The sequence below is a fragment of the Cibotium barometz genome, chromosome 5 (assembly GCF_041138505.1).
Source record: "Cibotium barometz isolate CiBa-2024 chromosome 5, ASM4113850v1, whole genome shotgun sequence".
NCBI lineage: Eukaryota > Viridiplantae > Streptophyta > Polypodiopsida > Cyatheales > Cibotiaceae > Cibotium > Cibotium barometz.
In genome coordinates, this window is record NC_141050.1 from 25,688,429 (window position 1) to 25,701,491 (window position 13,063).

General features: G+C 48.4%; 1 protein-coding gene across 2 annotated transcripts in view; it reads left to right on the forward strand.

Moving 5' to 3' along the window:
* Positions 1 to 13,063, forward strand: part of LOC147638288 (CDPK-related kinase 5-like) — an 88,600-nt gene that overhangs the window by 44,130 nt on the left and 31,407 nt on the right. For both annotated transcript variants that reach the window (XR_015265835.1, XM_086798191.1), the window contains exons 6-8: positions 9,985 to 10,063; positions 10,664 to 10,960; positions 11,062 to 11,168. Coding sequence is in view for 1 of the 2 variants with exons in the window: in XM_086798191.1 (XP_086654317.1) it covers positions 9,985 to 10,063; positions 10,664 to 10,960; positions 11,062 to 11,168 (483 nt within the window). In the remaining variant the exon portion in view is untranslated. The remainder of the gene's footprint in view (positions 1 to 9,984; positions 10,064 to 10,663; positions 10,961 to 11,061; positions 11,169 to 13,063) is intronic.

Genomic DNA, 13,063 nt, shown 5'->3' on the forward strand with positions numbered 1-13,063 from the left:
GGCCTGCTCTTGCTTCTGCGCTTCAGCTACGCGTTTCTGAAGAAACTCAGCGTCAACCCCTAGTCGACCTGCAGGCTCTGATACCAGTTGAATGGGAGAAGAAGAATTAGGGTTAGAGATTCATGTGGGAGACATACACAGAGAGAACAAGGGAGAGAGAGAGTTGTGGGGATAAGTCAACTCATGATATGAGTGTGTGACTCCCCTATCACACATGTATATTGCACTAATACACATAGTGCACTTAGTACATTAAAAGTACTAAGTGTACTATGTACTATAACTTATGGGCTTGTACACACTATAAGGGTGGGCATAATGCCTTTACCCCAACATCTCACGCCGTCATGAAGAGCGCCTCTCCATAATCACCACTCTACCATCTCTATAGAAGGCCACTTTCCCTTTCTCTCGGGCTGCCCTTATCTCGGGCATAACTTCTTTCATGTGGGCAAGTTGCGAGAGTGTGAGGTCATCTCCAAGAAATATTCCCGTCTTCTTGAGTGTAGGACGTCTCTTCAAGAAGTCCTTCTTCGCTTCCATGGAGGGGAAACGAATGATAAGTGCTCTCTCCTTAGAAGATTCGCCACTACCTTCTCTCTTCTTTCCCACTCTCCATGCCTTTGTGTGCGTGGCTTCAATGCCCATCATAGAGAAGAGCTCCTTGGTTTCCCCTTCCGCATCATCACGGGCTTTTAGACCGGACACTCGTACATGTAAGGCCCGGGTCTTCCTCCTTTGCTCCTCTTCAAGGGTCATGTTGATGATGGTGGGAGTGGGGATGGGTGGCGATTCTTTACCTTTCCCTTTCTTGGCGACCTCGATCCATTTCTCCGCCTCGTCCATCTTCTTTTGTGTCTTTGTGATCACCTCCACCCATGAAGATGTCTTCTCTTTATGTTGCTTCTCCTCCTCTCGAATGATCCTCATTTGTTCCTTGATGGTATTCAGCTCTTCAATAAAGGAGGGCTGAAATTTTCCATCCTCAAGCTTGCCTTTTGAAGTGGCTTCCAACTCCTTTTTGAGGGCTGAGATTTCAGCCGCTTGACTTTTAGCATGCAATTTGGCCTCCACTAGTTCCTCCTTTAAGGCTGAAATCTCAGCCTCTTGTTTGGATCTTCTTGTTTTCTTTGATAATTGTGCCGAGCTTGTCCTCCGGAGCTCCTCTTTAACTCCGGTCTTGGCCATGACTTTTTGCAGAACTTCCCACAGCCAATGGACTGGAAATTAATCCATGACACCAGCGCGAAACAGCAGCAGCAGCAGGGGGGGGGGGGGGGGGGTTCAAGCCATGTAGGGGAAAGAGAAAGAGAGAAGAGACTCAGCAGAGAGAGAGTTATGTTGCTGCCTTGGGGGCCTGGCGAAGAGAAAGAAAGATGCAGGGGGCGCATAGATGCAGGCAGCGGAGAGAGAGAAAGATGCAGGCGAAGAGAGAGATTCAGGCAGCGAAGAGAGAGAAAGATGAAAGGAGCGCAGAGATGGAAGTAGTGAAGAGAGAGAAAGATGCAGGGGGCGCAGAGATGCAGGCAGCGAAGAGAGAGAGATGCAGGCGAAGAGAGAGATTCAGGTAGCGAAGAGAGAGAAAGATGAAAGGGGCGCAGAGATGGAAGTAGCGAAGAGAGAGATTCAGGCAGCGGAGAGAGAGAGAGAAATGAAATGAAATGTTATATTAACGTCTTCAAAAGGCCATAATGACCTATGAGACCAAAAAGTTACATCATGGTGGATCTGATACAATGTCTGGATAAAAAACCAGAAAATGAAAAAGAAAAATAAAGATGATACTACTGGCACCTAGAAAATGAAACTGGAACTGGAAGGCAAGCAGAAACCCTAGGGTGTGAATATAGTGAGGGGGGGCTACGCTATGGAGGTGAGTGGAGATAGTGAGGGGAGACAATATCATGTGGGACGGGGGGGTAAACTATGGAGGTGCCTCCATCTCATAATATGTGCCGCATCGGACGCTGGCGGATCTCCTCAATATCCTCTGTGGTCAGCACCCTGACTGGGTGTACCGCATGTCTCGCAAGAGAGAGAGATTGTATTAACGTCTCTCTCAGGCCAAAGAGAATTGGCCTATGAGACAAAACCATGTACAATGTATGTGGTATCTCTGAGTATCAGATGGCGCTCAGTGCACAATACAACAACTGGAAGAAAACTGCTACTGTGAGGTCGGGATGTATGTACATATATAAGGATGGAGCACTACTGGGGTAAATGCACAACTATATGCCAGGGTGATACAACGATGCTCAATGTAGGCATGCTCCTAATCAGCTCCATCCTGTGGTGAGGGGGGGTGTAATATGTCATACATGTCAGCACCAGTTGTAATGATATGCAAGATGGCCGCCAGATCAATGGGTCCCGATTGTCCTCTCTCTTGTAGTCGCCTTTGGTGTCGTGCCCAAATGTCCCTGATCATATGTCGATGTCTGTGGGAATGTCGGTATTCGGGCGCTCGTGGACGCCGCAATGCTCGAATCTCCTCTGCTCTCCTCAAAGTGACCCCTCAGCCCATCACTCTGGGATCTGGCATGGCTGTCCTCTGGAAGAAATCAGTCAGCTGAGTCTGTCGGATCTGGGCTCTCCTCTCTCTTGACTGGAGTAACTGCTCACTGTGTTGGTACATCTCTAGTAAGAAGCGCCCAAGTACTCGTTGGTCTGATATCTGCAGGATGGACTGAAAAGATGTGTTTGCTCCTTTGAAGAGAGTAGGGTAGGTGGCTCTGACCCCATCATAATATGGACATCTGCATACAAAGTGTGACTCGCTCTCCACATCCTCTCTGCATAATCTCTCCTCCCGCGGGATGCGAGCTGCTCGTCCAGCCTCAATCTCTAGGGGGTGTGATGAAACTTGGAGCTGTCCAATCACTACTCTCAGAGCATGTGGAAGATATAGATCCATGTAGTGCGGTCTCTGAATGAAACCATCATAAGTCAGCATCAAGAAATGATCCTGTAGTATGCCATCTTCGTACGGAGAGGCTGTGATGGTGTCACCCATGTGCGCTTGATATGTCTTTGAATCAGCTCCTGCCTGATGACTCTATTCCTCTCAGTGTTTGAGAGGGAGAGGTGTGGGGGCATGATGTAGATCATACTGGGTAGGTGGTAATCAGTCCATATCATACCTCCATATCATACCCAAAACTCTGGAGCCACTGGACTACCTGTGTATACCATGAGTGATTGTCCCCCGACTCTGCAAGCTGCCTGGATGCCTCAAAAGCAATGCGCGGGAGTCGGTCCACCGGCATGTCACTGAGTCTGTGCAAGAAACATACTGTCTGAAAGAGTGCCTCCGCTAGCATCGGTGGTGCAACAAACTCTGCTCTCACAATGTCATGGGGAACGGATGGCTTGCTACGAACCATCCGGGATAGCAGTATGACCTGCGGGCGTTCTATCTGGCTCCATGTGGAGTGTGCCAAGCCTGGTGTCCAAATTGGGGCCGTGTACATCAGGGCTGGGGTGACTAAAGTGTCAAAAAGCCACCCTTTTGTACAGGGCTCCTGGAAATGTGCCTGATGGCTCTGTCTCTCTAGCATAGCCAAGGCTGCATAGGCTCGGGTGAGTTGATCATGGGCTGCCTGCGTCATAGAGAATCGCCCGGCTCTGCTGGTGAATGTGTAGAGACCTCTACTTGGCTGCCCTCAAACATAAAAACAGATCTCCTCCTCATTGCTGGCGATGTATGGAAGATCATAACCTTGGTTTTCCCAAGGTTCACTGTGAGGCCTCTGTCTCTGCAGAAAATCTCTAGAGCCCCTAGATGCTGCTGTAGTCCCTTCTGTGTCTCTGAAATCAGGATAATGTCATCAGCATATAGCATAATATGTACCTATGTGTCCGAGATCTGCCCGCCGACTCCACCTCCTCACTGAATATAGTCTGCTACCTTGTCGATGTATAGCCCGAAGAGGGTGGGAGATAGTGGGCATCCTTGCTTCACACCAATGGTGCTAGCAAAGTCTGCAGACATACCTCCTGGGCATCTGACCCTGGCTGCCACACGCTCATAAAGAGCTTAAATTCCCCACATCATCTCTGTAGGTACTCCCAGTGTCATGAGTCTTTGAAAGAGCCGCTCTCGAGGAACTGTATCGAACGCGTTGCGGAAATCCACAAAGCAGCAATGTAAGCGCCTGGCTTGCTCAATCAGTATCCTGAGAGTGAAGACATGGTCAATGGTGGAGTAGCCTCGCCGAAAACCTGCCTGTCCAGGGGCTCGGAGACTGTGGGCCTCTGCGTAGTGACTAAGCTCTGCCTCCAATACTGCCCCATATAATTTGGCCAATGTATGACCAACCATGATAGTCCTGTAGTTGGCTGGGTCCATACGGTCCCCAGCCTTATGTAAAGGTGCTACAGTATGCATAGTCCATGTCTTAGGCAAACCCTCTGCTAGAGCTCTATTAAAGAGCCAGGCAATGAAAGGTGACAGTCTCTGCTGCATATATAAGGTGCTCTCCCTGGAGGCCCGTGTGATCCGTGGCTCTCCCATGCTGTAATCTCTGTATAGCTCTAGTGACCATCTCGCTGGTGAATAAAGTAGGGGCTGTGGGGCGCTGCTCTGATGGCTGAGGGATCGGTGGCTGGGCTGGGATCTGGTATAGTCTCTCCGCGTAAGCATGCCATGTAGCAGGGTCCTCTATCGGTGTGGGTGGGGAAGGCTCCGAGCTGGCGCCAGGCCACACCTGCATCCCGGCTCATCAGCAAGTGGTGGATGTCCCAATATTGTGCCTCCTCATATGCCCGTCTCTTACGTCTAGTAAGGGCGGACATCTGTCGTCCAGCCTGGTGTAGTGTAATCTGGCCCAGCTCTCTCTGTACTCTCAGCTGTCTGCGTTACTGGCGGCACTCATCATCATACCAGCGGTTCTGGGGCATAGTCTTAGAACGGGTGCTCTCCATGCCATGTGTAGTGTGGGGGAAGCTCTCCATGGCTGCTGAATGCAATACTGACGTTAAGGCCATCTGTGAGTGTCGATAGAGGTGCTGATGGACCTAGATGTAGTATCCCCTTATAGACATGGTTTGTGTATATATCCTCCAACTCTTCAGTGAAATGGATGATGGTGCGAGGTGGTCATGAGGGTGGTTCTAATGGTGTGTGGCTGGTTGCTAGTGATAGCACAAGATGTGATTGGTGAGCTCCAATAGGGCATGGGGGGATAGTAAAGTCCTGAACAAGATCCATGCCTCCTATGGACCCCATGACATAATCGACTGTGCTGCCTCCTCCCGCTCCTCCCTTCTGGAAGCATGTAAGCCCTCCAAAGTCCGACCAGCGCGTCATACCATTATAGATAAGGAGCTGGTGTGCTGCACCCAAGGCCAGTAGGTGTGATCCATAACTTGTGTTGTCAGCACCTCGGTCAGATGATACTCTCCCCAACCCGACTGCATCCATACCAAGAGCATCTAGTAGTATAGGATCTGCAAAGTCAAAAATCTCACACTACCGGCTCTGGGTTCGGGCATTGAAGTCCCCCACAAGGAAGACTTCACCCTGCTGTGAGAAATGAATGATGTCCTCAGATAAGATCGAATAGGGTGACTGCTCCGTCAAGGAACTCTCCTCCACCGCCTCCTCATATGTGATGTCCAACTCCTCCCCCATCTCACCAGCATCATTAGTGTCCTCCTCAGCCTGTCTTTGAGTCCTCCTCAGCCTGTCTTTGACCCCTTGGGTGGAAAATAGCATAATGCGAAGAAAGCCGCTCTCGTATCTGAGAGCTGTATCCGTATCCACATGTATTTAGCCTCCTCATGCACCTGCTCCACCCTCACCAAGTGCTGTAAGCCACTCCTCACAAGTACTGCTACTCCTCCAGACCCCCTGGAAGTACCCTGTCGTCTAGTCCTCCTGTATGCAGACTCCCATTGATAGCCCTTTACTCGTGGCAGTCCCCTCTCCGGGCTCTGATGCCGTCTCTGTGATCATGATGATGTCTTGGCCCTCCATCACCTCCTCCAATCTCCCCGGGTGTGTCCACAAGGAACCGTCACAGTTCTGTACGGCAATCTGTATCCTCGAAGTGATGTCCTCCGTCGATGTCTCATAGGCCGTGAGTCCCTATGCAACCGGCCGGCCGTCAATGAAGACCCGGCCATCTTTGTAAAAGGCCTTCTTCCCCTCCTTTCTTGCTTGAATCACCTTGGGCATGCAAGCTTTGTGGTGCTCCACTTGCATCTTCGTGAGATCCTCATCAATATATATGGGGCTGCCCGGTAGACTCCTCAAGATGATCCTCTTGTTCATGAATGTTATCTTGTCCTCTTCATTGTGAAATTGGAGGACAAGAACCCTCCTCTTCTCCTCTTTCCCCACTCTCCAAGCCTTTGTGAAGGGCAATGGAGTGTCTTGGGAATACCCGAGTGTGGTACATAGAACTTTACCTTCTTGCGTGGGTGTATCTTTGGATGCAGTACTAATTATGTTGGCATTGAGGGATAAAAGGTTGGGAGGAATAATTGAAAAATGTCGGATCTATCTCTCAACCTTGCACTACCTCTTGTGGCTACAAAGCAGCACTAGCCATGGCCCGTCAAGCTGGTCACCTATGTCGGCCATGACTCGACCCTAGTTAAGCCTTGTTTCTTACCTCTCTCTCGACCACCTTTCGCAGGTAAACACGCCCTTTTACTCGGCGTATAACAGCTTCCCAATGACGTAGCTTCAGTAGGGCATCTGTGATCATCAAACTGCATCATTTGTGCAAGTAGACCATACCCCTCATGGAAGAAGCAGTGGAATCTCCCCCGTATCTCATAGTAGGCCGGACAGCTAAGCATGCAATGCGCCCCATTTTGTGCATACGCTGGATATCTAATCCTTGTGTGGGGTATCACAACTGTGCCACTCTCGACTCTGAGGTGGTGAGAAGACACCTTGAGGTGGCCAATAATGATATGCATGGCATGTGACATGTGGATCTGCATGTATCTCGGGATCATGATTCGGTTGATCTCTTGCTGTGAGAGGTGTAAGAATGGAGAGCCTAGGATACTGAAAGGGGGGAGATAGTCCATCTGGAGGCTGTGTGCATCAAACTAGTCGACTACCTCTGAGTACCATGCTGATATGAGAGAAAGAAAGAAAGAAAGTTATATTAAACGTCTTCAAAAGACCCAGTGGGTCTATGAGACCAAAAGTGATACACTAGTGTCCATGTAATCTCATCATGGTACAAAAGAGAACAAAAAGCTAGAGCTATGAGCTGGGAATTTCAAATCCGAGCCATATGATACGAAGTGGGACCATCATCATCATATAACCAATGGAGCTACCCCCCTAGTAGGGTGAGGGGGCCATCAAGGATATCGAGCATGGGGTTAGCCTGTAGAAGGCCCTGTAGATCCACTGGGCATGGGAGGTGGCTCTGTGCCTCTCCAAGATCTCCTCAAGCTGGGGCTGATGTCTGTGTTGCTGGCGAGGTCCAGGGAGTTTGGGATGTTGGGCTTGCTGTAGTACCGTGGCCCGGTCTAGAGTCACACGAGAGTGGGGTCTGGCGGGTGGTTGGGCACTCCAGAACGTGTGGCTCGATGAGGCTGTGGGTATATCATCCATGGCTGGTGGGGTGTCTTCTCGTGGTCGGAAGAACTGAGTGATGGTCTCCTGGGGTTGGGGTGGTGTCTCCCATGGGGTCTCGACTCCCTAATCAGTGAGTCTCTGTGGTGATGAAGCTCTAGTAGGAAAAGGGCCAGGCATCGCTGATCTGGGAAATCCATGATCGTGGATAAGGGTCTAGACCCCTCTCTGAAGAGACAGTGGAACCTCCCTTGAATCTCATAATATACGGTGCACCTGCATATAAAGTGCTCCTCTGACTCGACCTCTTGTTGGCACATAGTGCATATCCTCTCCTCACGAGGTATCTGCATGGCTCTCCCTGTCTCTATCCTTAGGCAGTTTGATGACACTTGCAACTAGCCCACTGCAATCCGCATGGAATGTGACATGCATATGTCAAGATATGTGGTCCTCAATATGAAACCATCCTCTGTAAGCCTCATGAAAATATCCATGTAGTATTGCCGCTTGTGTGAGAGTGGCTCGTGTGTTATGATCGAGGTATCCTGTATGTATAGTCCGAATAAATCATATCTGATCACCCAGTTCTTGTCATCCTGAGAGAGCGAGATGAATGGGGAGTCGGGGTCATGCTGGAGTGGGGGGAGGCGATCCATCCTGAGTCCTTACCTCGTGAACCAGGGGCATACTCGGCTATACTGTGCCCATTTTCTACTAGCTGTTGGGAGGATTGTAGGGCGAGCCTCGGGAGTCTCCAGGGGGTCATGGCACTGATCCTGTAAATGTATGTGATTGTCTGGAAGAATGCCTCTACTACCATGGGCGCTGGAGCAAACTCTACCGGGAAAATATCATATTGGACCGATGGTTGAGAGCATCCCCGAGGCCTCTTTATCTTCGGCCATTTGGCCGCTGTAAGATCAGGTGCCCAAAAGGGTGCTCCATACATCAATGCCGGAGTGACCAAGGTGTCAAATAGCCACATCTTGGTCCTCGGCTCCTGGAAGTGGGCCTGGAAGCAGTGTCTCTCCATGAGAGCAAGAGAAGCATACCCTCGCATCAGTCTAGCCTCTGTAGCATGGCTCATTGAGAAGACCGGTCCTGTAAAAGTGACTCCCAGGTACACATATGAGTGTGCAATCTCCACTGGGCTGCCGATGTAGGTGAAACTCAGTCGAGATGTGAAAAGAGGGGATGTATTGGAAGATCATAACCTTGGTTTCTCCAAGGTTTACCGTGAGATCCCGCTGTGCACAAAAGTCGTGTAATGTGTCAAGATGCCTCTGGAGAATCTGCAATATTCAGAATGTCATCATCATCAGCATAAAGTAGTATGGAAACAAGAATGCTTGCTGGTGATACACCTCCTTCCCTTTCTCTATCAATGAAGGCTGAAATCTTGTGGATGTAGAGGCCAAAGAGAGTGGGAGATAGTGGGCATCCTTGCTTCACTCCAATGGTACTGGAGATCTCCTCTAATAATCCTCCTGGGCGTCTCACCCGCCCTAAGATTGACTCATATAATGCTATGATCCCCCAAATCATGTCTGATGGTACCCCCCTAAATCTTGGAGTCTCTGCAATAGTCTGGCTCGAGGCACTGTATCAAATGCTTTGCGGAAATCCACAAAGCAACAGTAAACTCCTTGATGTCGTGCTCTAGCCTCTTCTATGATGGCTCGGAGGGTGAAGATGTGATCCAAAGTAGAGAATGACCTGCGGAAGCCAGAGAGAGAAATGAAATGAAATGATATATTAACGTCTTCAGAAGGCCAAAATGACCTATGAGACCAAAAAGGTTACAACAATTGGTAGATCTGATACAATGTCTGTGTAAGAAAAGCTAAAAACAACTAAACAACTAACTGAAACTGAAACAGCTATGAGGAAAAGTACGGTACTAGGAGCTCCTAATGGATAACATCTGGGAGGAAAACTCCAGCAACAAAGGTAAGCATCATACACATCACTATCCAAAGATGTCTCTCATCGGTCGATGGCGGATAACCTCAATGTCCTCCATGGTGAGTACTCTAACTTGACGTCTCCCATGCCGTGCTAGTATGGTCCTGATCCTCTGTTGTTGTAGTCTCTGCCGATGTCGAGATGGGCCTCTCATCTTGGGGCGCCTGGACCGCCCCAGCTCTATAGCCCGATCAATCAGTGTACGTCTGGTGCGGCTATACTCTGGGGCTATCTGCAATGCATGCTGGCCTGACTGCCCAATCTCTGGTCGAAAGAAGTCTGTAATCTGCCTCTGTAGGTGTCTCTCCCTCTCTGATCCCCTCCCTCTCAAGAGACCCTCTCTGATCTCTCTCTCTCTCTCAAGCGAGAGAGAGAGAGAGAGAGAGAAATGAAATGAAATGAGAGAGAGAGAGAGGTGGCCTTATTACTTTGTTGATGTGTCTAATTATGCTTATTTCTAATGCTGGCAGAACTTTCTTTTTACAACGAAGGATGAGGGTGCTCCGATGAAGGCTATAGATTTTGGGTTGTCAGATTTCGTCAATCCGGGTAATTGGGCTGTTGCCATTGTCATCATGACATTTAAGGCCATAGAAGTTGTACCATTTATTTAATATTTTGATTTTCTTGTTTTTTCATGAATTCGTGCATGGATGGCATATGGCACGAGTTTTGCATGGATGACGTGGATGCCATATGGCATGAAATTTTTGCATGGTTCGCATTTGTCATGAACTTTCACATAAGTTGAAAGAATTTTCCTGTGGATGGCATGGATGACAAATGGGTTGATTTTTGGCATGGTTAGCATATGATATGAATTTTGGCATGCATGGCACATATAATGAATTTTTAATAGATGGCATGTGGCATGAATTTTGTCATGGATGGCACAGGACATGAATTATGTCATGGATGGCATATGATACGAATTTTTGTATGGATGGCATATGACATGAATTTTTGTACGAATGGTATATGGCATGCATTTCTGCATGGAGGGCATGAATGGCAAGAAACTTTCTGTGGATAACATGGATGACATTAATTTTTGCATGGATGTCATATGGCACAAATTTTGGCGTGGATGGAATGCATGGCTTACAGCATTTTCAGTAGCTTTATTTCATAGTTAAAGTACTTTTACAGAGGAAAGACTCAATGACATTGTCGGAAGTGCCTACTATGTGGCACCTGAAGTTCTTCATAGATCGTACAGCACAGAAGCTGATGTTTGGAGCATTGGGGTCATCACGTACATACTTCTCTGTGGCAGTCGCCCTTTTTGGGCTCGAACGGAGTCCGGAATTTTCCGGGCAGTCATACGAGCTGATCCCAGCTTCGATGAGATGCCCTGGCCTTCCGTGTCTTCGGAAGCGAAGGACTTTGTCAAGCGCCTTCTGAGCAAGGACTTTCGGAAGAGAATGACAGCTGCTCAGGCATTAAGTAAGTTTTATAGGCTCTTTATCGTCAGGAAGCTGGTCATCAGTTTTTTTGGGAACACAATTTATTTGGTAAAATTTGACTTTTTTCCCCATGTGTTGCAGCGCACCCATGGATGCGCGGAGAACATAAAATCCCTTTGGATATACTGGTGTACAAATTGGTGAAAGCGTATCTCCGGTCCTCGCCTTTGAAACGAGCAGCCTTGAAGGTTTTTTTTTTTTTTCAGTGCTTGATAGCTAGATTTAATTCAAGACATGGTGCAAATGTTTATGTTGCATGTGGAAGCTTGTGGAACCTTTTACTTGAATAGCAGAGAACACTTCACAAACTGAAATTATGCAAAATAGAGGAGGAGTGTAGAGGGGGAGAGAGAACCGTACACATGATTGGGTCCCAATAACCCTCAGAAGGGCCTCACAGTTTGGTGTATTGGCTTTATTGCTGTATGAATGCAAAGACTGACTGTAGGGCTGTAAGTCGCTGATTTGAGCTGACTTTGAGGACTTGCAGATAACTAGGGTGAAGGAGAAGTACTGGCCGGCCTGAAATGCACAGATGGACAGCCCTTAGATGGCTCCGTTTTCCTCCAACAGCCATGTTTTGCTTGCGTTTTCAACGGTTGCCCTGGCTATGCTGTGTTTCCCCCCAATATGGATGCAGATGCTTGTGTTTTGCTTGTGTTTTCAACGGTTGCCCTGGCTGTGCTGTGTTTTCCCCCAATATTGATGCAGATGCTTGTGTTTTGCTTCGACATACAAGTACAACAGGGAGGTGAGGTCTAGCTGCTTGCGTTTTTGGCTGAGGGCTGCTCCAGATAGTAGCATTCAGCCACCCAGATGTGGAAGAATGCTGAGATGCCAAGATGGAAGGGAGGGGAGTTGTGTCATGGAAGTTGGCAGATTTGGCCAGTAGGACAGGCGGACCACCTTTCCCATCCATGGCCACCTGTTGGGGTGGCCCCAAAGTTTGCCCAAAGGCCATACTAACCCCTACATCCAAGTCCCCTAAGTCCAATGATGTTGTTAGTGCCTTATGCAATGGTTCACACACACCAAGCGCTGCCAAATGACTTCGACAGGATGACAGATACTTGACCAAGTAGTCTAATAAGTACCCGAGATGACTTGACATGTTTACACGAAGAATAACAGTGTTAGAACTACAAGACTAGACACTAGAAATGGAAGACTTGTAGAACACTTAAGGAAGTGTTACATGTGTTTGTATTATGTACAAGAAGGAAGTGTTACACGTGTTTGTATTATGTACAAGAAGGAAATGTTGCACGTGTTTGTAATGCTACAACTGTACTTCAAGTACTAGTGACGACTAGGAATGAAGATGTCAGTACACAGCCATGCTCTGCTGTAGAATCTCCTTGGCTAGCTCTTACGCCAGAGAAACGCTCTGTAGGCTCCAGCTGTTGGAGAGATGCAGATGGAAATGAAGATTTTCTAATATGCACATTGCATATATATAGATAGCATCACTATAGCTGGTCGGCCTGCAATATTCTATCGTGGCGAGGTTAGAGGACAGTTCACGATGTGTACGGCACTAGCGGACTGGCTCTGATTGCCACATGGCACATGCGTCTGCTGCCAGAAATATGCCTGCCTGTCTTACCCACACATCCGACTCCTGTCTTGTCTGCTGTCCACATATACCTACAGGTGGACAGCAGTCAACTCCTGTCTTGTCTGCTGTCCACGTGTACCTCAGGTGAGATGTGTCAAGTTCTCCCCCACTTGCATTGTAGCTGTAGCTGCACTGTGGTCATATCAAGTGCCCTCTCATAGAAAGAAAAGACCAAGCAGCTCATCCACAGTACACCAAGATCCCGAACATTGCGAGACCACTTTTCGTCTAGTGCAAAGGCTCACATTCCGTCCTCTCTGCATTAGCACAAAGACCTACAAAGAAACCTACGGATGACCAGCTCTGGCACGATCGAGTGCCATCTGTGCATAAATCACCTCTTGTTGAAGAAAGTGAAGGCTCTTCAACCAACCCTTCCGATGGCTTTGAAGAATTTGCTTCTTAGCCTCTAATGTGTGATTGAAATCCCTACAATAGAGCCTTGAACTTCTTGAACTCTTTGGC